Here is a 26,824-nt window from a genome sequence, read left to right on the forward strand (position 1 = left end):
CAGAGTTTAATGCCGGCAGCTCGTTGACCATCACTTCTTTTACATTACTCCTTCCTCCAAAACCTCCACCTCCTACAGCATCATCTGAACCAATCCATCTCCCTCCAATAAAGATCTGCCATCCCACTGACCATCATTTACAGACGTGCCACCTGCGTAGGCCTCTTCACTTCCTGATCCTCTCCTAGCCAGCTTCAGCCTGGCGGGAAAGACAAAACGGCTTCCCCACTGAGATTGGAGTTCAAAATTGCACTCATGGCCTGCTGACATTATTGGACCTCGATCTGCATATTATAAGAAGGATCCCGCTGGCTTCAGGCAGGGCCTTTGCCACCTGCTCAAAAGGGCAGCTTAAAATTAGGATCAGCGGAAGCAAGTAGGAAATCAGCAGCTAAGTCACCTGGGGCATTTTAACTGCCCACCTGCCCGGTTTCCGCCAGGTGTGTAGGATTAAAGTCCTCCCTGGTCTAGTTTTCAATCCTTTCTTTCAATCCTTATGCTACTGTCTGATGCAGACACAATGTACTGAAGAGAAAAGCTGAGTATTATACTTCCTAAATCATCACCACACCATTGAACAAAAAGCTGTGATTTCAAATACCCGGGCATTCGTTTTATTTACAGTTTGCACTGCCAAGCGCAGTGTATCTCTTATTGCACTCTGCTAACCTCAGAGGGTGCATTCAGGAGTGTTTTACATTGTTGTCTGTGGTTTTACTGCAAGGTGCAGTGATATAGGTGATTTAAGACGAATCTGTGGACCTTACGGATGTGTGGACTGATGAATATTTTACACTGCAAACACGAAACCCTATTGGAGTGTTACACACCGCATTCTGTTCACCCTACTGGAGTGGGCACCGATGAATAATTTAAACCGCAAATTATGCACCCTGTTAGAGTGGGCACTGATGAATGCTTTACATTTCAGTCTTTGGACCCTATTACAGTGATTCACATTGCAGTGTATAGACCTTATTGGAGTGTTTCCCATTAGAGCCTTTTACATTGTTGAGTTACATTGTAGAGTGTTTTACATTGTAATCTATAGACCCAATTCGAATGTTTCCTACTGTAGCCTATGGACGCTAGAATATTTTACACTGCATTCTGCAGAGCTCATCGGTGTGCTTCACACTCTCCCTCTTAGAACATTTTACTTTGCAGTTCACAAACCCTGTTAGAGCACGCACAGATGAGTGTTTTTATCTGTAGATTATGAGCACTGTCGGAGGTTTTCAATCTGTTTTATAGAATCATAGGAAGATTGCAGCAAGGAAGGAGGCCATTCGGCCCATCAAGTCCGTGCCAGCTCTATGCAACAGCTAGTCCCTATCCCCGTAGCCCCGCAATTTTTTTCCTTTCAAGTACTTATCCAGTTCCCATTTGAAAGCCATGATTGAATCTGCCTCATAAAATCATGGCAGTGTATTACAGTATAGCCTATAGACCCAATTGGACTGTAGTCTCCATACGCTGTTGGAGTGTGTATTGATGAGTGTTTTACACTGTGGTTTTGTATACCCGAAAGGAGTATTTTACACTGCAGTGTAGTGCTTTAGATAGCAGTCCATAAACCCTATTGGAATGTCTTGCACTGTTATCTACAGACAGTAGAAGGTAACCTGATTTTTAAAAATGTGTTCATTTCTTCTCAGGATGTGGGCAACACTAGTGAGGTGTCATTTATTGCCTATCTCTAGTCACCCTACAACTCAGCGGCTTGCTAGTCACTTCAGAGGGCATTAAGAATCAATCATGTAGTGTGGACTGGAGTCACGCATAGTTTTTGTGATGATGGTCCACAAATCACCAGAGTTACGGAATTGAATTTTACAACTTGCCCTGGTGAGAGTTGAACTCATGATCTCTGTGTTGCTAGTCCACATTAGCACATCTCTCAGAAATGCAGGTTAGGACAGCAGCTATTTTACACACAACAGATTGGACAGATGAATGATTGGTTTATGTGTTTTTGGTGGTTGTGTTGAAAGAGAAATGTTGGCGGGGATATTGGGTAAACTCCATGTTCTTCACTGAATCGTGCCATGGGATCTTTAAAGTACATCCGAGCCACTAGAACAGACAGATGCTGCTTTGGTTTAACGTGATCCAAAGGATGAACCACTGGCAATGCAGCATTCCCTCAATATTCCATTAGTGTCAGCTTAGACTCTATTGGAGAATTTTACATAGCAGTCTATAAAATCTATTAGAGTGCGCCAATTAATGTTTCATTCTGAAGTCTACAAGCCCAATGGAGTGTTTTACACTTTAATCTGTGGACCTTACTGTAAGATGTGTCATTGTATATCATATGATGCAATCTACAGATTTAATTGGACTATATGTTGGAGAATTTTGTAGTGTGCACTCACACACCCGTCCCACTGAAATCTATAGATCACACATACATAGACACTGCCACTCAATGCAGACTATAGAGTGAATTCACACAGCCACCCTGCAGAAGTCTGAAATGTGTGTAGAGAGCCACCTCGCTGCAGTTTATACAACACACACATATAGCCGACCTACTGCAGTCTGTGCATCCCACTGCAATTTATAGAGCACACACACAGCCACCCAACTGCGGTGCACACACACAGCACTTGTACTGCAGTCTGTAGGCCACACATACACACACACAGCCACTCCAATATTAGCACATGCACACAGCCACCTACTGCAGTCTATAGTGTGCATCCATACAGCTATCCCATTGCAATGTGTATAATGTATCCACACAGACACCTCACTGCAGTCTATAGAGTGCGCCCAAACAACCACTTCGCTGCAGTCTATAGGCCACACATATAAACACAGCTGCCCTACCATGATCTATAGAGTAAATGCACACAGCTGCCCCAGTGCAGTTTATAGAATGTACATACCCTGCCCTCATGCAATCTGAGTGCACATGCACAGCCTCCCCACTGCAGTTTATAGTGTGTACATACGCTGTCCTCATGCAGTCTGAGTGCACACACACAGCCGCCCCAGTGTCGTCTATAGTCACATGTCCATTCATGCACCACCTATCCTTTTGTATTCTCCTGGAAAAATCTGCTGTGCTGAAGTTCCAACAGGATAAAGGTTCAGTCTTTGTAAATAGGGCTGCCTGTGCACTTCTTCGAATACTGCCATGGGATCTTTTACGTCTATCTAGGCCTCATCTGAAAGATATATATGAACACGAGGAGGCCATTCAGCCCCTCGAGCTTGTTCCACCATTCATTTAGATCACTGCTGATCTGTATCTTAATTCCATCTTCCCACCTTGGTTCTGTAACTCAATATCCTTACCCACCAAAAATCTATCAATCGCAGTTTTGAAATTTTCACTTGACCCCCAGCCTCAATAGTTTTCTGAGGGAGAGAGTTTCAGATTTCCACTCTCCTTTGTGTGAAGAAATGCTTTTTGACATCACCCCTGAACGGCCTAGCTCTAATTTTAAGATTATGCCCCCTTGTTCTGGCTCTCCCACCAGAGGAAATAGTTTCTCGCTATCTATCCTATCGAATCCTTTAATCATCTTAAACACTTCAATTCGATTACCCCTTAATCTTCTATATCCATGGGAATACGAGCCTAGTCTATGCAAGCTGTCATCATAATTTAACCCTTTTAGTCCCGGTATCATTCTGGTGAATCTGCGCTGCACCCCCTCCAAGGCCAATATATCCTTCCTGAGATGTGGTGCCCAGAACTGAATGCAGTATCTCCAGATGGGGCCTAACCAGAGCTCTGTACAACTGTAATATAACTTCCACCCCTTTGTATTCTAGCCCTCGAGGTAAAGTCCAATAATCCATTAGCCTTTTAAATTATTTTTTGTACCTGTCCACTAGCTTTTAGTGATTTCTGTACTTGGACATGTAAGTCTCTCTGGTCATCCACAGTTCCTAGCTTCTCACCATTTAAAAAATACTCTGATCTATCTTTCTTAGGTCCAAAATGGATGACCTCATACTTCCCCACATTAAACTCCACAGTTTTGCCCACTCACCTAATCTATCAATGTCCCTTTGCAACTTTCTGCTCCCATCTACACTATTTACTGTGCCACCTAACTTAGTGTTGTCAGCAAATTTGGATATACGGCTCTCTCTTCCTTCATCTAGGTCATTTATAAATACAGTGAAAAGCTAAGACCTCAGTACAGATCCCTGGGGGACACCACTAGTCACATCCTTCCAATTTGAGTCCATACCCATTATCCCAGCTCTCTGCCCCTTACCTCTTAACCAATTCCCTATCCAAGCCAAAAGATCGCCTCCAATTCCATGCGCTCTCATTTTTGTTAAGAATCTCTTATGTGGAACCTTGTCGAATGCCTTCTGGAAGTCCATATAAATAACATCCATAAAGATACTCCCTTTTCTACCACGTTTGTTACCTCTTTAAAAAATTCAACTAGATTTGTTAGACATGACTTTCCCTTTACAAATCCATGCTGGCTCTCTCTGATCAGCTCATATTCATCCAAATGGTCAATCACTCTGTCCCTAATAACAGATTCTAGTAACTTCCTCACAACTGACATTAGACTAATAGGCCTATAATTTCCTCGTTTATCGCTCTTACCCTCCTTAAATAGTGGAGTGACCTTGGCAGTTTTCCAATCCAAGGGGACAATACCTGAATCGAGAGTTTCTCTGTGAATCCGCGTGTTTAGGTATGTGTGTCTTTAAGAGTGTGTCTGTATCTTTGTGTGTAGAGGGACTGATCATGTCTGTAATCATGCACTGGCCTGTGGGTCTAGCCGCATTGCGTTCCTTATGCAGTTGCAGCAACGACCCCTGTTCAGTCAACAACAGTAATACATTCCAGGATATAACTGCAACAGTTCAAAGTGTCCAAATATTTCCCTGCAGATGGCATCTTTCCGAACAAATTGCACCACCCACCCAGCTCCGAATCTTATTACAAGTTGTCGCAATGATTTGAGTGGTCAGAGAATCAACGGGCTTGCATTACAATGAAGTGGTTATTGAGGGGTTTGAAAGGGCCCTTTTTATATTCGCGTGGTTATTTGTAGCAAAGTGCCAATCATTTGTCATGGAGAAGCGGCTGGAATGGCAGCAAGCTATTTTATTTCAGGGATCGGTGAGCTTCTCATTTAATGAAAGCAAAGGATGGCGGGAATTGCTGTCCTTGTGTTGTCTGAGAAAGAAAAATCCTGTCGCCTTCCTTCTTATTGATCAAGATTCCGTCACTGTCTGAAGGCCTGGCTGAGGAGTTTCAGTGCGCTATTAAGAATCAGAGATTAAACCCTTTCTTTGCCAATATCTCCCCCCCTTCCCCCACACCCACACACTTCCTGCTCTTCTCCTGCATGAACTTGGGCAGTAAATGTTGATATGGTATTCGACTTGAGTCTGATCGTAACCTCACCTGATATTCACACGTGCATAGGATCACTGAATAGTGATAAAAACTGGGAGCCCTGGCTGATTTCCCCCCCCACACCTCGCTAGACCAGTAGGAAAAAAAAACAGCCACCCTTCCTAATCATTATCCCTGCTGGAAAGTGCGGGCATCGGTTGATCATGGGATGAGCCTGGACTCAAATTGGCTGACACCCCTGTTCAGGTTGACCCATGAAGAACGGGCAGTTGAGTGAGGCGTGAGGGGCGCCTGGCAATCACGGAGCCGTACCTCAGCAAGAAGCCGATGAAATGAGCGGAGGAGGAGAAAATTTGTGTTATGTAGCCATCAGTTCTTGACAGTAGCCTGTTGTAAACAGATTAGGGTTAGACAGCTGGCTTTTGAGGATTGATACTTGTTACAGACAGGCGGTTGTTTGCTCCCTGCTTTGTCCCTGCAGGTTCTGCTTAGTGTCTGTGCATAGGTAGTTGGCTGTTATAATCTGTGTAACATTTGCAGCCTCTGCTTTTCCCAATGTGCAAGCAACACGAGATGAAGATGACTGATGCTGAGTATTGCAGTTAGAAACCCAGAACTGGCTTAGATCAGAGCAGGGACAATCAACCAGTTTGCATCCCCATGCAGTGAGCCCTACTGGAGTGCGTGTGTGAGACTTTCAGGTGAGGTCAGGACCGGGTTTGGCTGGTGATGCTACCTATGGTCAAATAGCCTGACAACATTCACTTTCTTGGCTCATACAAAAATAATGGCCAATTGGGTGAGGAGACCAGAGCCTGTGAAACCAGACCCAACATTAATCAACACCTTTAGGAGAAGAGGTGATGGTAGAAATTAGCCAAAGCAAGAAACCCAGAATCCTTGTATAACTCAGCTGCTCTCTGCCTGCAAACCACACTAATTCTCCTATCTTCTAACCCATTTCAAAGCATGGGACAGGCAGCCTCCCATGGAGTCCTGCTGAAGCTCCAATTTAAAGAGCAAAGATGGGCTGAATGGCCTCCTGCTGCGCTGTATTCATTCTATGATTCTGTGATAGTGCCGAGTGTGTAGTCGTTTTCTGCATGTAATCATATCACATCAAAATGAATTACAGCTTCAGTTACCTTTAAAAATTCATTTATCTTGTGTATTTGAAGCTTTTCTTTTTACTGAAATATTGCTCTGGAACACATAAACTAATATTTCAACATTAAGCAAATATTCCTGATCTGTGAATAACATATCGCAGCCGGCAGGGCTGTTTGTAAGAAGGAAGCTTGCAGGTTGTTCAGTCAAGTCTTAAGTCAATTTGTCTGGCAAATTAATAACATTCTTTTAGATAATGAATTATTCACTTAAAGGTGCTAGCCATCCCGTTTAATTCTCATTTTGACACCATTTTCGCTCGCTCTTCTTGAGGGCTTTGATTACAATTGTTTTAAGATGTCTTTTCTTTCCCAATTTTCTCTCCTCCTATCCTGAAGGCATTGACTTTTTGCTGGGCCAGGGTTTGACAGGTACTGAGGTCCCTCTGGTATCTCACTCCAAGTGGCCATTCTTCATGTGTGAATCTAGCCACTGAATGTTGGCAAGATATTCAAATTTGGAAGTATGACAATCTGATCCTGTTCTTAATGCTATCAATTCACACACACACACACACACACCTTTATTCTGATAAAATTTAGAAGAACAACTGGATGGATTATGTTAGAGACTGAGAATCAGGCTATCAGTTATCTAGCTTAAATGCTACTGATGCATCCTGAGAAATTGTGTGCACTGTACATGCTTAGACTGCAGAACTTGCTTTCAGTTAACAGTCACCTACCTCCCTGGGCAAAAATATCCAGTCGATGCCCAGGTTTTTGAGAGAGTCTGAGATCTTCAAGTAAAAATTTATGGAAAGACACAAAAAAGTAATTTAATTGATAAATTTAGTCATGTTATTGTGAAATATGCATTTAAAAAAAAAAATTGTACACAACTTTATTTTGAACATTCCAAATTTCAGTTACTGCAAAAATGGCAGATGAAACTTTTTTTTTTTGAGTGATTCGTTTGGCTCGTCAACAAACCATAACGGTGAAAGTTGACATAGTTTCCCTGTTGTAAAGTGATTGCATAATGATTTTCCATTATCAAATGTTGACATATGGGGCCTAACTTTCAACTCCGGTGGGGTTGGAAAACTGACGGGAGTGGCTCAGCCAAGTCACTGGAAAGGAAAAATTGGGCAGGGGAGATAACAGGTGGCCAATCTGCTACCGCCATTTTTCCAACTCCACCGAGGTTGAAAATGGCCCCCATGGGTCTTCCATTATAAGAGTGTGTGTCACAGGAAGCAAGGTTAAGGTGTACAGGAAGTGTGTGCCATAAGGAAAATTGTTCAATAATCAGATAGTGCATAACAGCAGCATCTATCAGTGGTTGATAGTGAGATGCATTGCATTCCTATCGCCATCACATCTCAGTGAATTGAACAATGGTATTTTCACAGGAGTAGAGTGTTGTGTTCTGGCAGCGATTGGAGACAAATGCAGACTGCATTTTTCATGATATTGTGCTGTTAATCATAGAGAATAAAATGATCTTTGACAGGGTGAAGCAGTGAGGTGGTTTTGTTGTGAAGTGATGCTGCCCTGTCTTTCAAAGGATTGATTGAGAGTTCCTTTGTGGATCTAATTGCTCCTGATTCCAATGTAGGTTTAAGGATGCAGACAGCTTTCTGCTGTCTCTCCAGCAACGATGGATTTTTTTTTAGATGGTGGGAGTTTGTTGGATTGTGAAGAATAGACAAGATATGAGGGAACCATTCCTGATCTGAAGACTAGACGGAACTCTGGAGAACTCTTTCAGACTTTGGTTTCATTAAAAAAAAAATCTAGGTGATATGCCAAGGTCAATACATACTGGACACCACCAAGATTGAAAAAAGTGAGAGAGAAGATGAGGTATTGTTTCAGTAATGCCGAGTTTTGCTTTTAAAAGTCCGAAGATTGCAGGAGGAACAAAAGACTAATGGAGGTAAGGAGTTCCACAGTTTTCAGCTCTTGGGAAAGAGCGAGTTAAACTGAGAACAAGAGAAAGATTTCAGATTGAAGAATATTTGCCACTGAATGCAACTTAATTTGTTTAAAGGCAGACTGAGCGAAGTAACTAGTGTCAGATAAAACAATTGACGTTCATCCCACAAAACCCATCATTTTGTAAAAATTGAGAAACCGAGCTGATGGACACCATGGTAGATGACACCATCAAGGTTAAAAAAAGTAGGAGAGAAGATATGAGATGAGATGAAAGGGGAAGTAATGGTTAGATGACACCAAGCCTGTCAATTAGAGGAGGAAGGGAGGTGTTCCATAGTTTTTATGTCCTGGGAATGAATTATAGTAGGAATAAAGCTCAATTCATGTGCTGTCCCTTTTTACGAGCTTGACATCCCACTATAAATGTCTTCATTCTTCATCATCAGGCCTGAATCTTCAGCTGGAGTCACAAAAGCAGGTGCTTTCAAAACAAATAAATGTACCCCACCAATCTATAGAGCAATGTGTCTGTTCTGTGCTGTAGGATGTGCCTAATGCATTAGACGTCCTTGTGGATTTGCACGTAAATTAACAGATACTCGGGAGTGAGTTACAGGCTGGAATCTAATTTTGAGGTTTAAATGGTTTACATACAGCATAACGGACACCCAGCAGGCTGGAATCTAATTGAGGGGTTTGGGTGGTTTAAATATAGATTAGTGTATACCTGGGAGTGAGTTACAGGCTGGAATCTAATCAAGGAATTTGTATAGTTTATCAGTAGGCAGTGTCACACACATACACGCGCGCGCATGGGAACACCACCACCTGCACGTTCCCTTCCAAGTCACACACCGTCCTGACTTGGAAATATATCGCTGGGTCAAAATCCTGGAACTCCCTACCTAACAGTTCTGTGGGAGCACCCTCACCACACGGACTGCAGCGGTTCAAGAGGGCGGCTCACCACCCCCTTCTCAAGGACAATTAGGGATAGGTAATAAATGCTGGCCTTGCCAGCGGTGCCCACATCCCATGAATGAATTAAAAAAACCCACATATATACACATGAACTGTGAATGGTCTCAGGATTCTAAAGCTACTACATCAGTGGGCGTCAGTGTAATCGTAGCATTGCGTGATTGGCCTGAACTCCACCCTGAATAATATCCAGCTATACATTTTGGACCAAAAAAAATCGCATGTACGGTCTACCAGGAAATTGCCAAGCAAACAGACAATAGTATAAAGCACCCCTTGCCGTCAGAATTCGTAAGCCTTCTATTGTCAACGGCATGAAGCTGCTGAAACTAAACATTGAGTGTCCGAGTCTATCGGCGAGCCTGTTGAACTCACCGAACCTGGCCACGCAGCTGAGCGCTGGTCTACTGCGGAAATAATTGCAACCAAATGCAGTAGATCGGCATGGAATGAATTGCATCGTACGCAGAAAACTGTAGAAACATCAGAAACAGAGGCTCAGAAACAAAATCCTGGTTTGTCCGATTACAAACCTACCAAATCTGGCTGCTTAAGGTAGCCCACGGAAAAGGGGGAAACAAAGCAGTAGATTGGCTTGAATCTAATAGTGTACGGGGGTGCAGCTAAGTTCGAAAACATTGGAAACAGAAGAACGGAACCGCGTAAAGAGGACTAATGACTCAGCGACGTGCGTGCCATTGCAACCCAAAGAGCAGATAAACATGGAACTGAAGCATTTTTCAGGAAAAGTCCTAAAGTACAGTTCCCCCTGTCTCCTATTGAGCAGAGAGCAATTCCAATCTCACCCAGAGCAGAGATGGTGTGTATACACTTCTCAGCAGTAAGCATACATTAACACCGCGCCCCCCCCACTACCACTGGGCATACATTGCACCACAGTTCGCTTCCCTTTTGAATTGGACCCCTACCCCATTGACCAGAGAATGCAGAACTCCCTCATTGACCAGTGATCAGCCCCTCTGCCCCCTACCCCCCACTAATTACAAGCTGAGGCACATACCGTAGTCATTAAATCTACGTCCCAAGTCAACCCACCGTTTGCCCACTGAGCAGAAATTATGACACAAGCCCTCTTGCCCAGAGTCAAAATCTTGGCACCTATCCCCACAACTCTCTCTGACCAGAAACCAGGGACGTCCTTTCCCGAGCTGAAATCAGGAACCCCACCATCCACCCGAGTAAAAGGAAGCTGCCCAACCAGCCAGAGAGCAGAAAGCCAGTCATCAACCCACACTCCCCTCCCCCCAAAACTGTCAGTCTCCCCGATCACCTCCCACACCCCACCTTCCATTTCCTTCTCCCACTGTGAAGTAAATGGGTCCTGCACCAGTGTCAAGCACTCCTTTATTGTCCTCATTCACCTTTGCCCATCTGCCTCGCCTCCTCTCTCTCTCTCTCTCCTATCTGCCTCCTGCCCCCCACCCCTGACCCCCTCTCCTACCTGGGCCCAGTTATGTCACCATCTTCTAACCTGCTTGATCTAAATACCAGACATGGTCTTGATTCCCGGTGTGCAATACCTCGGAAAGTCAACTGATATAAAATTTTACATCTGCATGCACTTTCTGTCTGTACCACTTGACTAATTCCTGTTTTCACATCTTTAATCGCACTTTTTAAGTTCTATGTCCACAATTATAATGATGTGGAGATGCCGGTGATGGACTGGGGTGAACAAATGTAAGCAGTCTTACAACACCAGGTTATAGTCCAACAGCTTTATTTAAAATCACAAGCTTTCGGAGGCTTCCTCCTTCGTCACCTGACGAAGGAAGAAGCCTCCGAAAGCTTGTGATTTTAAATAAAGCTGTTGGACTATAACCTGGTGTTGTAAGACTCCTCACAATTATAATGGAAAACCCCTATGATATACTTGTCACCTTGATTGCACAATATTGTTAATGGGTTCCCACAATAACATGATAAACGGAACCATTGAATTGTATCTTTTACTATCTTCATTCATGTTTTTACTTGGAAGCCTCAGCCTCTCCTAAAAACATGGGCTGGGTGTTGATATTTTTGCCCAGAGTTGTGATGCTGTGAGTTAAATTTGGTTTGTGCAGTCTGAGTATGTGTGGTGTACCAAATTTCCCAGAATGGATCAGTACAGTTCTGTCGGCTACACCAATGAATATTTTTTCCTTTAGCTTCTACCAGTTCCTGCTCGAAAGTTTTTCAAAATGATTTGAAGAAATACTAGAGGATAAATCTTAAAAGCTTTACTGAGGTAAAATTCATATTTAGCGTTTTTTTTTTAAAAGAGAGGCTGCATGAGAGAGAAAGATAAACTTTCAGTGTTCTGATTATGCATCTGTTATAGGCTTTTTTTTGCCTTCTATCAACATTAGAAAGTAACAGACTGAGTGAGATTGGAGTCAGGGAATGAGCAGGGATGAGAGAGAGAGAGAGAGAGGGGTGAAGGGCTGAAAGGTCATGCTAAATGCCTACAGAGATTCTAATTTCTAACACCTAGGTAACAGGGAGGGAGTGAAAAAGACACAATTGGAGGGAAAAGCAGCCTTCCTTATTCAAATGTTTTGTTTTTAAAAAGTTGGGTTTTGTAAGCAAACAAAGCTTCTTTGAAGGAGATGAGAAAGTGGGCAAAGGGAGGAAGTAAACTGGTTGAGGATGGAGGGGGGTGTCTCTGTCCTCTTGCCATCTGTCTTTGGGGGGAGCAAATGGGTGTGGGGGGGGGGGTTTAAGGGTGAGATGAGCGACAGCGGCATAAAGGGGAGGATGATATGGAGTTGAGCGGGTAGTTCAGAGGGGAAGAGGTAGGAGGAGTGATGGGTATGAAGGTGTGGTTGGCAGGAGAAGGGGTACGGGAATGGTGAAGGAGTAAGAAACATGATGGGAGTGAGGGGATGGAGAGGCACGAATGATTGGGGAGGGAAAGGCAAAAGGAGCCATTGAGGGTCACATTTCCCTGCAGCCCCCAACACAAATGCAGCCTACTGCCCCTTGGTAGCTCCTTTCATAGGTAAACAATTTTACAACACCAAGTTATAGTCCAACGATTTTATTTGAAATCTACAAGCTTTCGGAGGCTTCCTCCTTCTTCAGGTAAAATCCATCACCGGCATCTCCACATCCTTTCATAGGAACATAGGAACAGGAGTAGGCCCTTCAGCCCCTCGTGCCTGCTCCGCCATTTGATAAGATCATGGCTGATCTGTGATCTAGCTCCATATACCTGCCTTTGGCCCATATCCCTTAATACCTTTGGTTGCCAAAAAGCTATCTATCTCAGATTTAAATTTAGCAATTGAGCTAGTATCAATTGACGTTTGCGGAAGAGAGTTCCAAACTTCTATCACCTTTTGTGTGTAGAAATGTTTTCTAATCTCGCTCCTGAAAGGTCTGGCTCTAATTTTTAGACTGTGCCCCCTACTCCTAAAATCCCCATCCAGCGGAAATAGTTTCTCTCTATCCACCCTATCTGTTCCCCTTAATATCTTATAAACTTCGATCAGATCACCCCTTAACCTTCGAAACTCCAGAGAATACAACCCCAATTTGTGTAATTTCCCCTCGTAACTTAACCCTTGAAGTCCGGGTATCATTCTAGTAAACCTACGCTGCACTCCCTCCAAGGCCAATATATCCTTCCGAAGGTGCGGTGCCCAGAACTGCTCACAATACTCCAGGTGCGGTCTCACCAGGGTTTTGTATAGCTGCAGCATAACTTCTGCCCCCTTGTACGCTAGTCCTCTCAATATAAAGACCAGCATTCCATTAGCCTTCTTGATTATTTTCTGCACCTGTTCATGACACTTCAGTGATCAATGTTCCTGAACCCCTAAGTCCCTTTGGATACATCCACTGTTTTTAACTTTTTACCATTTAGAAAGTACCCTGTCCTATCCTTTTTTGATCCAAAGTGGATGACCTCACATTTGTCTACATTGAATTCCCCACCACACCACCTCCCACTATAAGGGAAAGAAGATAAAGGCTGCAGGTGTCAATTTTTCCATTATAAATTCCTGAGTCCATTTTTATAATGAAATCTTGTAATGATGTAATTACATCCTACTGCCAGTGATACCACTACAATGCATCCAGGTGCAGGAGGGTGTAATTACAGCATGAGAAGTTTACATAGATATTTTCTATTATAAATGTAGACATAACAATTCATAATGGAAAAAGCTGTCACAAAATGTGCGCTAAAATTTGGTAACAGGGAGTCAAATGGTGCAGACAGGAAGTAAGTGCAGATGTAAGATTTTTTAATATTATAGATATATATTCATATGCATGTTTATTTATGAACTGAGGCATTACCTGTGCTTTTGACAAATACAGTACAGGTAATTCCTAATGCAACAGCTGCACCCATCACGGTATTGTCGTAGGTTTATTTAGCATATCAGTTTGAATGCCCTGTTGCAAAAATCACATTATAATTCAATACGTGCAACCACCAGTACAGCTCAAAGCGCTCTCTCCAGACACAGCCCAAGTTGTGGAAGGGGAGAATCTGTAATTATGCTACTAAGTATTTTTCACGGTTCAAATGGGGTTGATTTTAACTTTTGAGTGGCTGACCAGCGGCAAAGAGACAGCTATGATTTTGAGGCCCAGATCTTATTTGAATTTGGCAGGCTAGCAGCGGATGTCAAACAGGCATCCTGATGCAGCTCGCCGCTCTTTGGCCAGGTGGCTGTTAGGTGTGGTTGGCTGTGAGAGACAACTGAGAATTGGAAGCAGCTGGCTCAAGTGGATGTTGATTTGAAAGATTCCCATCCTTAACATAGTCACTCATCTTCCACTGTCTTCGTCCCTGTCCTACTCATACAGCCACACAACCTCCATCATCTCATCCCTGTCTCAGTCACACATCTTGCATTATCGCATCCATGTGGCAGTCACACAGTTACACACCTTCTACCATCTCACCCTGTCTCACTCCCACAGCCTGCCCTCCCCACCCTCATTCTCCGCTCTATCAAACAGATTCCTAATTGGCTTCCGTGAATTCCAGCTGGGATCAAAGAGCAGCGTCAGCCTGAATTACACTGGGTGCCAAATGACAACGTGAATCTAATTAAACCAGGCCCCACTGCCAGGAACCAGGCGGTTCAGCTCTCCGGCAAATCATCATTAAACTTAATAACTCCCAACCTCATTACTCCAAAATCGTCAGCCTGCACAGATGAACTATGACCCCAATGATTCTAATTTTCTTTGACAACTGAAAGAATTTCTCATATTATTTGGCAGAGAAACACTCTCCAGTAGACTCGCTGATTCTGTTTTACTGATTATCTGATAAAGGAGCACTTCTTTAGTTAGAAGGCAGTGGATAAACATTTATGCTGGTTGTAGTAGCAGTCCTCCACATAGAACTAAACTACAGTAATAAGAAAGAAAGCTCTTACATTTATGTGGCATCTTTCATGTCCTCAAGACATGCCAAAGTGCTTCACAGCCAATGATTTAGCTTTGAGGTGCTGTAATTGTTATATAGGTAAATGGGACAACCTAAGTTGCGCACAGCAAGGTCCCATTAACAACAAATGAAATAAATGACCAGTTAATTTGTTTTTAGTATTAGTTGAGGAATGAATGTTGGCCAGGACATCAGAAGAACTCCCTGCTTCTCCTCAAATGGTGCCACGGGATCTTTTTAATGCGAATCTGTTGGGACTTACTGGGCAGATGATGCGATGCTCTATAACTGCAATGCTTTCTTTCTTATCACAGCATGGAATTCACGCGTCCTTGTGATTCTAATGACTTGTACTAAAAAGCCTTTGAATTGAACCATTGATATAGCACTCTGATATATACTGGTGTCTCTTCCATCATGGAGCTATCTGCACACTGAGTGGTGATTCACAATTCCTTCCTTGAGGTATATATGGGCACTGACTTAATTATCTCTATACATTCTGTGCCTGCATACATGCTCAAGGAGCATCTGATTTCAGCTGGACATACGCACGTGTTCAATCTACTTAGCAGGCAGCTAAGTCACTCATGTCAGTAAATAGGGCAGTTTCATCTAGCACCCCACAAAGGTCTCAGTGACATAGTGGAGACGTCAACTCTACTGTGGAAAACATCAAAGCTGAACCCAATCCTGTTCTCAATTGACATCCACATGGGCACTTTCCAGCAGGGCCTCCTGACAGCAATCAGAGGTAGTAACCCTGGCTGATTTTCCGTAACTGAACTGAAGTCTATTGTCGCACCTCGACTGCTCCCCCCTGGTTTAAGTCACCGAACTCAGTACACACCAGGGACCTTACGCAATGCATTTACCTGGTAAGTCATCGTGGGAGTTTCACGATTGGATTTAAAAAGCATGTGGATTGTAGAAGGGTAAGACTGAGGGGGATAAGCAATGGCACAGTTTTGAACTCATGGGCAGGAACGAGTTAGAGTGCAGGTGGTGCAATGAGTCCTGATTTCAACAGGTTGAGGGATGCAGAGGAGGAAAAGGAGCGTGTAGGGCATTTTTTGGAGCGTAGGTGGAACAAGAGGGGAAAGTTTGGAGGAGTGATAATTATTATAGTATTGATAAAAGTGAATTTTGCCTATTTCCACTCTGACAAAGGAGACCCTTGCTAGCACAACCTTCTAATATTACTGTTGTTTTAGTGTTCAAAGTTAAGTATTGGTTGCCAAAGGTGCTGGTAAATCCAAGAGTCACCACTAATGCTCTATTATTGATGTTTCAATATCTAGTCATAAAAAACAGGCCTTACTGCCTTTTCCTTTTGTCCATTTCCAAATCTTTTATCGGTGTTGCAATTGAGACCTGCTAACTCAGCAGTAACCAAGAAATCAAGCTATATGGCTTAGTGCTACACTGGGTGGTACATTTACCCAATGGGCCATTGAGGGGGCCTTTAAAAACTCATCTTGTCATCATGGCACAATTACTCCACTTTAACCATGCTTTTCAATGCTCTCAGTTGAAACTTGTGAGACTGTGTTTTATTTAAAATAGGTTCTGTGCAGCTTTATCTGTTAAATTAAGTCATGCCCACCCATCCACAGGGGCACCACAAGAAACAAAAATGATAGCTTAGAAATTCGGCCATGTAGTGCCCATTGTTCAGGCACTAAACGACCTCCGATATGGCGGGCAGGAAGCGCACACTCATTACGAGCTGGAAACGCGCCAAAAAAAACGGTTCCCTACCCCTGGGCGCAGCTCCCTCCTCACCCGGTTAGCGCTCCCCCGCTTGGTCAGCACCCTTCCTCACTTACCTGAGGGCCACTGCGATGCTAGCAGCGTCCAATCTTCAAAGGCGCTTTGCCGGGTGTGTTGCCTCTTACTCTATGCAACTCATCCCCTTCATGAAACTGAGGCCCGAGACCCAATATCGGGGGCAACTCAGGCCTCACCGTTCAGGCACAGGGATTGTACTCTGCACACCCAAATTTCTAGGCCGATAAATATAGTGATGTACAATGACACTGTGCATCTGTTAAAAGAAAATCCAGTTTTCTGTCATTTCTTTAGTTCAACCACAGCTTTCAAGATGATTCAGTTGCTAATCATAGAAAGGCCTTGAAAATGATTTACTCCATCTGTGTAACTTATTAACTTTGTAAATGCTGAGCCTGAGCCAGAGCTTGAGAGAATGTATAAGAACATCAGAAATAGGAGCAGGAGTAGGTTGTATGGCCTCTCGAGCCTGCTCCGCCATTCGACAAGATTATGGCTGATTTTCAACCTCAACTCCACTTTCACGTCCGATCCCCATATCCCTTGATTCCCCTAGAGTCCAAAAATCTATATCTCAGCCTTGAATATACTCAACGTCTCAGCATCCACAGCCCTCTGGGGTAGAGAATTCCAAAGATTCACAACCCTCTGTGTGAAGAAATTCCTCCTCATCTCAGTTTTAAATGGCCGACCCCTTATCCTGAAACTATGTCCCCTAGTTCTGGACTCTCCAGCCAGGGGAAACAATCTCTCAGCATCTACCCTGTCAAGCCCCCTCAGAATCTTATATGTTTCAATGAGATCACCTCTCCTTTTTCTAAACTCCAAAGAGTATAGACCCATTCTACTCAATCTCTCATCATAGGACAACCCTCTCATTCCAGGAATTAATCTAGTGAACCTTCTGTATTGTGCGGTTATATTTACTCAGCCCGTTTTCCCTGCTTCTCTCTTGAAGGTAGCGGCTCTTTTTGGCCACCCTCGAGTACTTCGTGTTTAAAAGTGTGAATGCAGTTAAAAAGACCATAAAAAAAGCAAATGGCATCCTGGGTTTTATACACAGGAGCATAGAAGGAAAGAAGAACAAAGGGGAAAGTTTGAAGATATTTTTGTTACATAGAGTATTATTAGAACCTGGAATGCTTTGCTACAAGTGGCTACTGAGGTGGAGACTATAACAATAATTTAAACATTTTTATGCACATCAAGGTGAGGGATATTAGTAATGGAGTGTGGGATGCTTCTATTTGGTATTTGCATCAGGCATTCACAGGTCACTTGTAGCACAGCCAGAAGTCTCAAACCCAATCTCAAAGTAATTTTTAATTCTGATTTCTAACTTTCTCACTGTTCCCTTTCCTTGCTAATAGAGAACTCCCTGTAATTGCAGTGTTTGGTACTAACACAATAGAGGGTTATGTTCTAACAGTGGAGAGTTCCTGGGATTCCAGAGGAAATTCACACTCTTTCATAATGGAGAATATGTTGCTTTCAGAATGGTCAGCTCTATCCCAGTGGAGAGCTCCTGAGAGTCAGAACGTTCAGCACTATTCTGGTGGAGAATTCCTCAAATTCACAGCATTCTGATCTCTCCTAATGCAGTGTTCCTGGGACACATAGGGGCACAAATTAATCGTGGCCTGTTTCAGGTCCAGTCTCGGCGCTGCGCACAAATTGTGCGCCTAATCACATGGGTGGAACTGGGAAGTAAACTTGGTCAGGAGCCCGTGTTATTAAATAGATGGGCTGCCAGCTTTGGTTGCATTGGCAGCTCGCCCAGTCCCGGGGGGGTGGGGGGGGTTCGAGAATATTCCTGGCACAATTTAAAGGCAGTCAGCTCCTCTTAGAGGAGAGTTGGGCCTTGGCTGTAGGCAACTGGAAGCCACTTTCCAACATGACAGGCCAAGGAGAAACTTCAAGAGCTCCCCGCTTCTCGGATGCAGCATTGGAGATCTTGGTGGGGGAGGTCGGCAGGAGGAGGGACGCCCTCTTCCCACCAGGTGGCAGGAAGATATCCCACCAAGCTGTTCGGCAGCAGTGGGCAGTGGTGGTAGAACAGGTTAGTGCCAGGAGCATTGCCCCACGGATTTGGATCAGCAATGCAGAAGTTTAATAACCTGACCAGGGTTGCTAAGGTAAAGCTCCTAACTACGATCTTGCATTACTTGCTGCATAACCCTGCACTACCTGAAGCCCCAGCTGCAGCACACTTCACTCCACCTCCGTCTGCCACACTCTTCACTTCCTACTCTCCTCAGTATTACTACCTTCACCTCCTCACACCTCTACTACCCTTCACATACCAGCACCAATATTCACCTTGACATACACATCCTCAAAGCATCTCACTAGGCTACCACTCACTCTTCCTTCTTTCTTGCAGGGCAGGCTTGCAAGCAATAAAAAGGAGAAGGAGGGAAGGAGAGCCTTCATTCAGGTTCTCTTCCTCCAAATCAAGGAGGATGTCATGGAGATCTTGGGGACTGGTTGCATGAAGGCCGTAGCGAGGCTGGAGCATACATGCTGCAAGATTTTTGGCTATCTTACACTCAACTCTTCTCACTCACATATCACCCTCACACATTTTGACAGAGAAAGTGCAGCAGCAGCCACTCATCTGTCTCTGCTTATCATTGACACTAATTGCTAATCCTTGTCAGTCATGTCCGCCTTAGGACTCCCGCCTCGGAGTCAGAAGGTTGTGGGTTCAAGTCCCACTCCAAAAGCTTGAGCACATAATCCAGGCTGACACTGAGGAAGCGCTGCACTCTCGGAGATGCTGTCTTTCAGATGAAGTGTTAAACCGAGGCCTCGTCTTCTCTCTCAGGTGGACATAAAAGATGCTATGGCACTATTCAAAGAAGAGCAGGGGAGTTCTCCCCGGCGTTTTGGTTAATATTTATCCTTTAACCAACATCACTAAAAACAGATTATCTGGTCATGTAACTCATGGCTGTTTGTGGGATCTTTCTGTGCGTAAATTGGCTGCTGCATTTCTCTACAACAGTGACGACATTTCAACAAGTGCTTCATTGGCTATGAAGTGCTTCATTGGCTATGAAGTGCTTTTGCATATCCTCAGGTCATGAAAGGCGCGATAGAAATGCAAGTCCTTTACTTTTCCGTTCCTTGTCCCAATCTTCCCTTTCAAGTGAAGCATTGTGGAGCACCTAGAGGCTGAGGGGCTGGAAACGTTCAGCACTCATGGTAGCACAATGTCATTCAACCTTACTGTAGCAAGCATCAACTCAAAGTGGCACTACATGTACTTCACAGGATAGGCTAGAGAGATCTGCACTGGAAGACTCACTGTGCACTAACATGGGCAAGGTGACGGGACAGCCCAAGAAGCAGCTTGCCGGAGGGAGAACTCGCATCCTAGCCCTATTTCAGAGGGCGTAGATGGAGACCCTGAGGGCACAGCCTACATTAAAAGGTGGATTTCTATTCACCAGGATCTTTTAAGTGCACTGGGCAGCCTGATAGCGAGTTTGCCCACAATGGAGGCGTCCAGCTCCAACTTGTGTGGGGTCGTCGAGCACTGCATGTGACCATACCGTCAACCATGGGGTGAAAGATCAGCTCTATGAACACTGTAGTGAGACCCACAATGATGGAGCCTCTGGTGACAGATTTGCTGGGAGCCCAGACTGCTGCCATAGTGGCTCTGAGGACTAGCAGCTCCTCAGGCTTTTAGTCCAGGAAGGAGAGCATGAATGGGGTCTTCCAGGGCGTCACTACACTCCTTCACTCTGTTCTTATGCAGAGCAGTGGGAGTGTAGAAGCACAGCCCCATGGCATTGGCTCCAAGGGAGAGACTTATGCTGTTCTCTCTCAGGATGACAGGATGCCTGTTCTCCTGCCAGCCCCTGACCCAGTGCCTTTGTTAGTTCCACACAGCCAACTGGCGCTGACTGCCTTGGCCGATGCAGAGACGCGGCACTCTGCAACTAGGCCCTGTGTTACTCGAGGTCGCCCACCATGGCCATCTTAAGTGCCCTCAATGATTGATCAGCAGCCTTCCACCTCCCAGGCTCCTGCAACATGTGAACCACCTCAGAGAAACACTGGAATAAGTAAACGAGTATGGAGACCAGGCACTAAGGAATTGCACTTGGGTGATTTCAGTTCAATATTAAGAGAAGGAAAAAATTTTAAATGCAGAATATATAAGATGTGAAGTAAAGAGATTTTTTTTATTGCATTGATGTAGGTCTTTATATTTTTAGTTATGTAAGAGGAACATCTAGTCACCAGCAAATTGACTGATGTTGCTTATGTTACCTGTTCCAGCCTGGAATGAGCCAGTGGCATAGAAGTTGAGGGCCACTGTAATGTTCACAGCCATAGGCAGTGCTGTGTGCCCTGGTGTTTGGCTCCAATTGTTGCTGCAACAGGTGACAGAGCCCAGTGACTGCCTGTCTGCTGAAGTGCAAGCCCCCTCATACACTGCTCCTCTGTCAAGTTGAGGTCAGACATTGTGTTGCAATATACCCAGCCTGTGCTGTTGTGCTTGCTGCTGTCCCCTCTGGTGTGGCAGCCTCAATAGCAATCCTAGCAACATTCCCATCTTTCCCAATACTGGTGCAGCCAGTCAAATGACTGAGTACAACCCTAGCCAAAAGTCAGGTCTCCGACAGCTATTTAATATTAAAAACATCCCGAACTCAGCTAAAGTAGCCAAAAAATGGTCCGAAAATCTCCAGCAGCTGAAAAACACTATCCAGAGACTTACTTTAATGGAAGTGGGGATCCTTTTAAATACCACTGCTTCAGCATGATTCCTGAGAGTTCGCACCGTGTTTTTCTGGGTAGGCTTAAGAATAATCAAATCAAACACTCCCAGGCACTAATTTTCCAAAATGGTCCTAATTCAAGCGCCGGATGCCTCGTTTAATCTTTTAACGAGCCCAGCTTTCATTTCAGGCAGCTGCCAGGGACGCCCAAGGACCTTAGCCAATATGGTGGCCGCCACATTTCTGCCGAGTGACACCCAACTGCAAAATTGGTATGTGGAATGCTGATTTAAAGCCGAGAAATGGGTGAAACACAGTCATATTTCTACCACTTAGTGTTCCACGGTATACTGATGACCGATGAATCATTTTTGAATGACTGCAATTCAGGGACACTAAAAAACTGAACAGACCCTCTGATTACCTTAATTGACAGATCTATTAACATTGAGAAACTACATGATCTTTGCAGAAATCTGCAGATATTCTTGCATCAGGGAATGGGCTGTGTGACTCAGTGAAGTCAGCTGTCTGAATTCTAATCTATTTATAGACCTTCAGGAATTTCTCTTTCCCATGTCCTTTTTTAAAAAAAGCTTTTCTTAACTTTTTTTCCCCCGTGTCTGTCCCTCACTTCTCACTGTTTGGATTCCATTTCTTCAATTGTCTCTCTCACAAAGCTTGCAAACTTCTCTAATATATAATGCTGAAGCACAAACGCATCCTAGTCTGTTTGCTTTTTGCTGTTGTTCCAAACTTGCTAAGTCATCGGGGAAGGCCAGTTAAGTAGACAGTGGAATTGGGTTCAGGAGACAATTAGAAGCAATTCTACAAAGAGAAGGGATTGAGGTAAATGATGTGACAGCAAGTAGGTGGAGTTGATTTCTCAAAAAGGGACTGGCTAGTTTTGCCTAACGGTCTTATTTGGTTCCTAAAAATTCTTATTTTCTTGTATGTGTTAAACAGTATTTCCAGTAAAGAGCTTCTTGGGCAGAAATTCAGCCTCTGCCTCTTGCTCCCCTCTTCATTTGTGGTGCTGGACATTCCATGGCATGTTTTGCAGATCTTGGAGCAGTATCTAACTGTCCAAAAAAAGTAGTAAGATACATGTTTTTAAAGAGGAGCTGTGTCATTTCCCCCATCTCTTCTTGACATATTCACTTTGGGATATGATTCAATAGACACCAACCACACTCCAATACCTTGCCCAAGTGATTTTTTTTTAAAAGAAAGAGGGAGCACAGGCAGCACGTTGGCAGGACATGTGACTGCATCAGAGCCAAACCGAACGCTGTCTACATCCAATATCCACATGCACGAGCTTTCCAGCCGGGGTCACCAGATAATGATCTAGAATGGGAACCCTGGCTGAGTTATTCTCCTCCCTGGCCCAAGGTATTGATGTCAATTTGAAGGCCCAGCTGAGATCAGCACACTCAGCACAAACCAAAGGTGGAACCTGGGAACTTCCTGGTCTGTATGGTTAAGTTATATACTGGCTGAGTTATCAGGGGAGCCATTTTGAGTGTTTTCCTCTAAATTTTGATGAAACATTGTTGGGCAAAGGGATTAATTGCTCCCTCACAGGGTTAATCTATCCTGGCGTAGGGGAATGGTTGTGATCTATAAGAATTAGCCGCAATCACAAATACCAGTGCCTCCATCGCCAATGCATTCTGCCCAACTCCCGGATACCTGCTCCTCAATCACCAATTCGCCCATTTTACTCTCAATGTGACAGCTCTTGATTTAATACTAAACATGTATGAATAGCTCTCTTTTGTCTACTTTGTCCTGTGTGCCATAACATGTGTCAAATTTGTTAGACGAAAGAAAAATTAAACACTATTAATGAGTATGATCTAAAGCACAGGAGAAGTGTATATCAAGCACTGGAGATTGAAGACAGATCATTTTACTTAGTATTCTATGTTCTGCAAGACAGAGCAGTATATTCCAGTGAATTACTTAGTGCTAATATGACTAAATAGATGTTGGCAATATTACTCTATTTCTCATTACTGGTCCAGATACTGCACTTAGCTAGCAGGGCCTGGTTCTGAATCTAAGCCGAATGCACATCCGTTTAAACTCCTCACCCTATTGGGACAGCATTTAATATTTAATCAGATACTTGCTAATAATAGGAATGGAGTGGTGGCACGGACTATGGATCTCCATATAAGTGATGCATTAATTTGATGAGAGACATCACTAATGCATGGAAGATTTATTGATTTTAATCAGAGAGTGGTTTGAAGATCCTCCGTTTGTAATTACATACTAAAGGAGAGATCGGTAGTATTTAATTCTGCTGTAACTGGTGCAGCGAGATGATCAGATCACTGTGTCTCAGTCGTAAACAAAACCTGACCACTTACCTCTCCGCACCCCCCAACCAGCCGTGCAGTTTGTCTCATACTCTTGGACTAAATACAAGTCAAAGCTTGTGGTTTGATACATTATTCGTCTCTCACCTCTAATCTCCCATCTCTCTTTTAACCCCTTCATAATCTTTTTTGTCTCTCACTTTTATCCATTATTGTACCTCTGAGCTTTCCTCCCTTGTACTTTTGAAGCTACAAATCCAAATCTGTCACAAGGAAAAAATGAATGCAAAACTTTATAAATGAGTTCTGCTTGCTCTTCCTAATTCCTCACTCGAAGTCAAGACTCATTGCACCATTTCCTCCTCTAACTTATCCTTTCCCAGAATTTCAAGACTGAGGAACGCCTTAACTTCCTCAGTCTTCTCTTCCTATTACAATCTGCAGGCCTTTAAAACAAAAGCTTGGCATCACCGAGCCACAGTTTCTTGATTCACCTCATCTGAAGATCAGAGTGGTAGGTAACATTCATTTTTTTTTTTATTCGTTCATGGGATGTGGGCGTCTCTGGCAAGGCCGGCATTTATTGCCCATCCCTAATTGCCCTCGAGAAGGTGGTGGTGAGCCGCCTTCTTGAACCGCTGCAGTCCGTGTGGTGACGGTTCTCCCATAGTGCTGTTAGGAAGGGAGTTCCAGGATTTTGACCCAGCGACAATGAAGGAACGGCGATATATTTCCAAGTCGGGATGGTGTGTGACTTGGAGGGGAACGTGCAGGTGGTGTTGTTCCCATGCGCCTGCTGCCCTTGTCCTTCTAGGTGGTAGAGGTCGCGGGTTTGGGAGGTGCTGTCGAAGAAGCCTTGGCGAGTTGCTGCAGTGCATCCTGTGGATGGTGCACACTGCAGCCACAGTGCGCCGGTGGTGAAGGGAGTGAATGTTTAGGGTGGTGGATGGGGTGCCAATCAAGCGGGCTGCTTTATCTTGGATGGTGTCGAGCTTCTTGAGTGTTGTTGGAGCTGCACTCATCCAGGCAAGTGGAGAGTATTCCATCACACTCCTGACTTGTGCCTTGTAGATGGTGGAAAGGCTTTGGGGAGTCAGGAGGTGAGTCACTCGCCGCAGAATACCCAGCCTCTGACCTGCTCTCGTAGCCACAGTATTTATATGGCTGGTCCAGTTAAGTTTCTGGTCAATGGTGACCCCCAGGATGTTGATGGTGGGGGATTTGGCGATGGTAATGCCGTTGAATGTCAAGGGGAGGTGGTTAGACTCTCTCTTGTTGGAGATGGTCATTGCCTGGCACTTATCTGGCGCGAATGTTACTTGCCACTTATGAGCCCAAGCCTGGATGTTGTCCAGGTCTTGCTGCATGCAGGCTCGGACTGCTTCATTATCTGAGGGGTTGCGAATGGAACTGAACACTGTGCAGTCATCAGCGAACATCCCCATTTCTGACCTTATGATGGAGGGAAGGTCATTGATGAAGCAGCTGAAGATAATTGGGCCTAGGACACTGCCCTGAGGAACTCCTGCAGCAATGCCCTGGGGCTGAGATGATTGGCCTCCAACAACCACTACCATCTTCCTTTGTGCTAGGTATGACTCCAGCCACTGGAGAGTTTTCCCCCTGATTCCCATTGACTTCAATTTTACTAGGGCTCCTTGGTGCCACACTCGGTCAAATGCTGCCTTGATGTCAAGGGCAGTCACTCTCACCTCACTTCTGGAATTCAGCTCTTTTGTCCATGTTTGGACCAAGGCTGTAATGAGGTCTGGAGCCGAGTGGTCCTGGCGGAACCCAAACTGAGCATCGGTGAGCAGGTTATTGGTGAGTAAGTGCCGCTTGATAGCACTGTCGACGACACCTTCCATCACTTTGCTGATGATTGAGAGTAGACTGATGGGGCGGTAATTGGCCGGATTGGATTTGTCCTGCTTTTTGTGGACAGGACATACCTGGGCAATTTTCCACATTGTCGGGTGGATACCAGTGTTGTAGCTGTACTGGAACAGGTTGGCTAGAGGCACAGCTAGTTCTGGAGCACAAGTCTTCAGCACTACAGCTGGGATGTTGTCAGGGCCCATAGCCTTTGCTGTATCCAGTGCACTCAGCTGTTTCTTGATATCACGTGGAGTGAATCGAATTGGCCGAAGACTGGCTTCCGTGATGGTGGGGATATCGGGAGGAGGCTGAGATGGATTATCCACTCGGCACTTCTGGCTGAAGATGGTTGCAAACGCTTCAGCCTTGTCTTTTGCACTCACGTGCTGGACTCCGCCATCATTGAGAATGGGGATGTTTGCAGAGCCTCCTCCTCCCGTTAGTTGTTTAATTGTCCACCACCATTCACGACTGGATGTGGCAGGACTGCAGAGCTTTGATCTGATCCGTGCAATGTAATGATAATCTTCAACAAGAGAAAGCCCATCGATCTCATGATCTTCAACAGTACCAACATCATTACATTTCTAGCATCAACATCTTGGGTTGAGGGGGGGGGGGAAACGGGGTGGGGGGGGAGAATGGGTGCAGGTGCAACAACAGTCAAGAATTTCGACACCATCCAGGATAGAACAGTTCGCTTGATCGGTGCCCCTGGGCTCGATATCCACCCCATCCATCAACAGCAAATTGTGGCTGCAATTTGTACAATGTATAGGATGCACTGCAGAAACTTACCAATTACTTTGACGCTACTTCCCTCCCCTGTGATTTCTACTAAGACAGACAAGAGCAAGTGTTCTGGCTACAGCATCACCTCCAAGTCACACACCATATTTTGACCCACTGCTCCTTCATTATCACTGGGTCAAAATCCTAAAATTTCCTACCTAATAGCATTGTGGGAGCACCATCACCACAAGAAGTGCAGAGGTTCAAAGAGAAAGTCCTCCACCACCAACTCGGGATGGACAATAAGTGCGGCCTTGCCAGCATCACCTACATTGAGAAAAAAAGAATTTTTAACAATTTGCTCTGAATGCTATTTTGATCAGAATTGCAAACACATTCTTTACGAAAGCATTTACTTTTTTGCTGCAGGTCTTACATTCTATTTTTAACCTTGGTTTGTCCTGCACTATGGACTTTGGCCCTTCACCAATTTTTCTATAAAAAAAATACACTCCTGCAGTGATGTTGAGAGTTTGCCCAGTCAGCTGGAGTTAATT

The 26,824-nt window shown here is 44.4% G+C and overlaps 1 protein-coding gene across 17 annotated transcripts in view; it reads left to right on the top strand.

The window, feature by feature from the left end:
- LOC137306476 (neurexin-2-like) overlaps window positions 1-26,824 on the top strand; it is a 1,403,359-nt gene that overhangs the window by 221,962 nt on the left and 1,154,573 nt on the right. For 7 of the 17 annotated variants that reach the window (XM_067975722.1, XM_067975719.1, XM_067975730.1 and 4 more), the window contains exon 5: window positions 26,147-26,180. The exons of 7 other annotated variants lie outside the window; for them this stretch is intronic. In XM_067975722.1, coding sequence (XP_067831823.1) covers window positions 26,147-26,180 — 34 coding nt within the window. Of the gene's footprint in view, window positions 1-5,975; window positions 5,999-12,705; window positions 12,728-16,464; window positions 16,473-22,753; window positions 22,780-26,146; window positions 26,181-26,824 lie in introns of all 17 variants that reach the window. 3 more of the 17 variants (XM_067975725.1, XM_067975734.1, XM_067975723.1) reach the window with 3 other exon arrangements.

The sequence above is a fragment of the Heptranchias perlo genome, chromosome 43 (genome assembly GCF_035084215.1).
Source record: "Heptranchias perlo isolate sHepPer1 chromosome 43, sHepPer1.hap1, whole genome shotgun sequence".
Classification (NCBI taxonomy): domain Eukaryota; kingdom Metazoa; phylum Chordata; class Chondrichthyes; order Hexanchiformes; family Hexanchidae; genus Heptranchias; species Heptranchias perlo.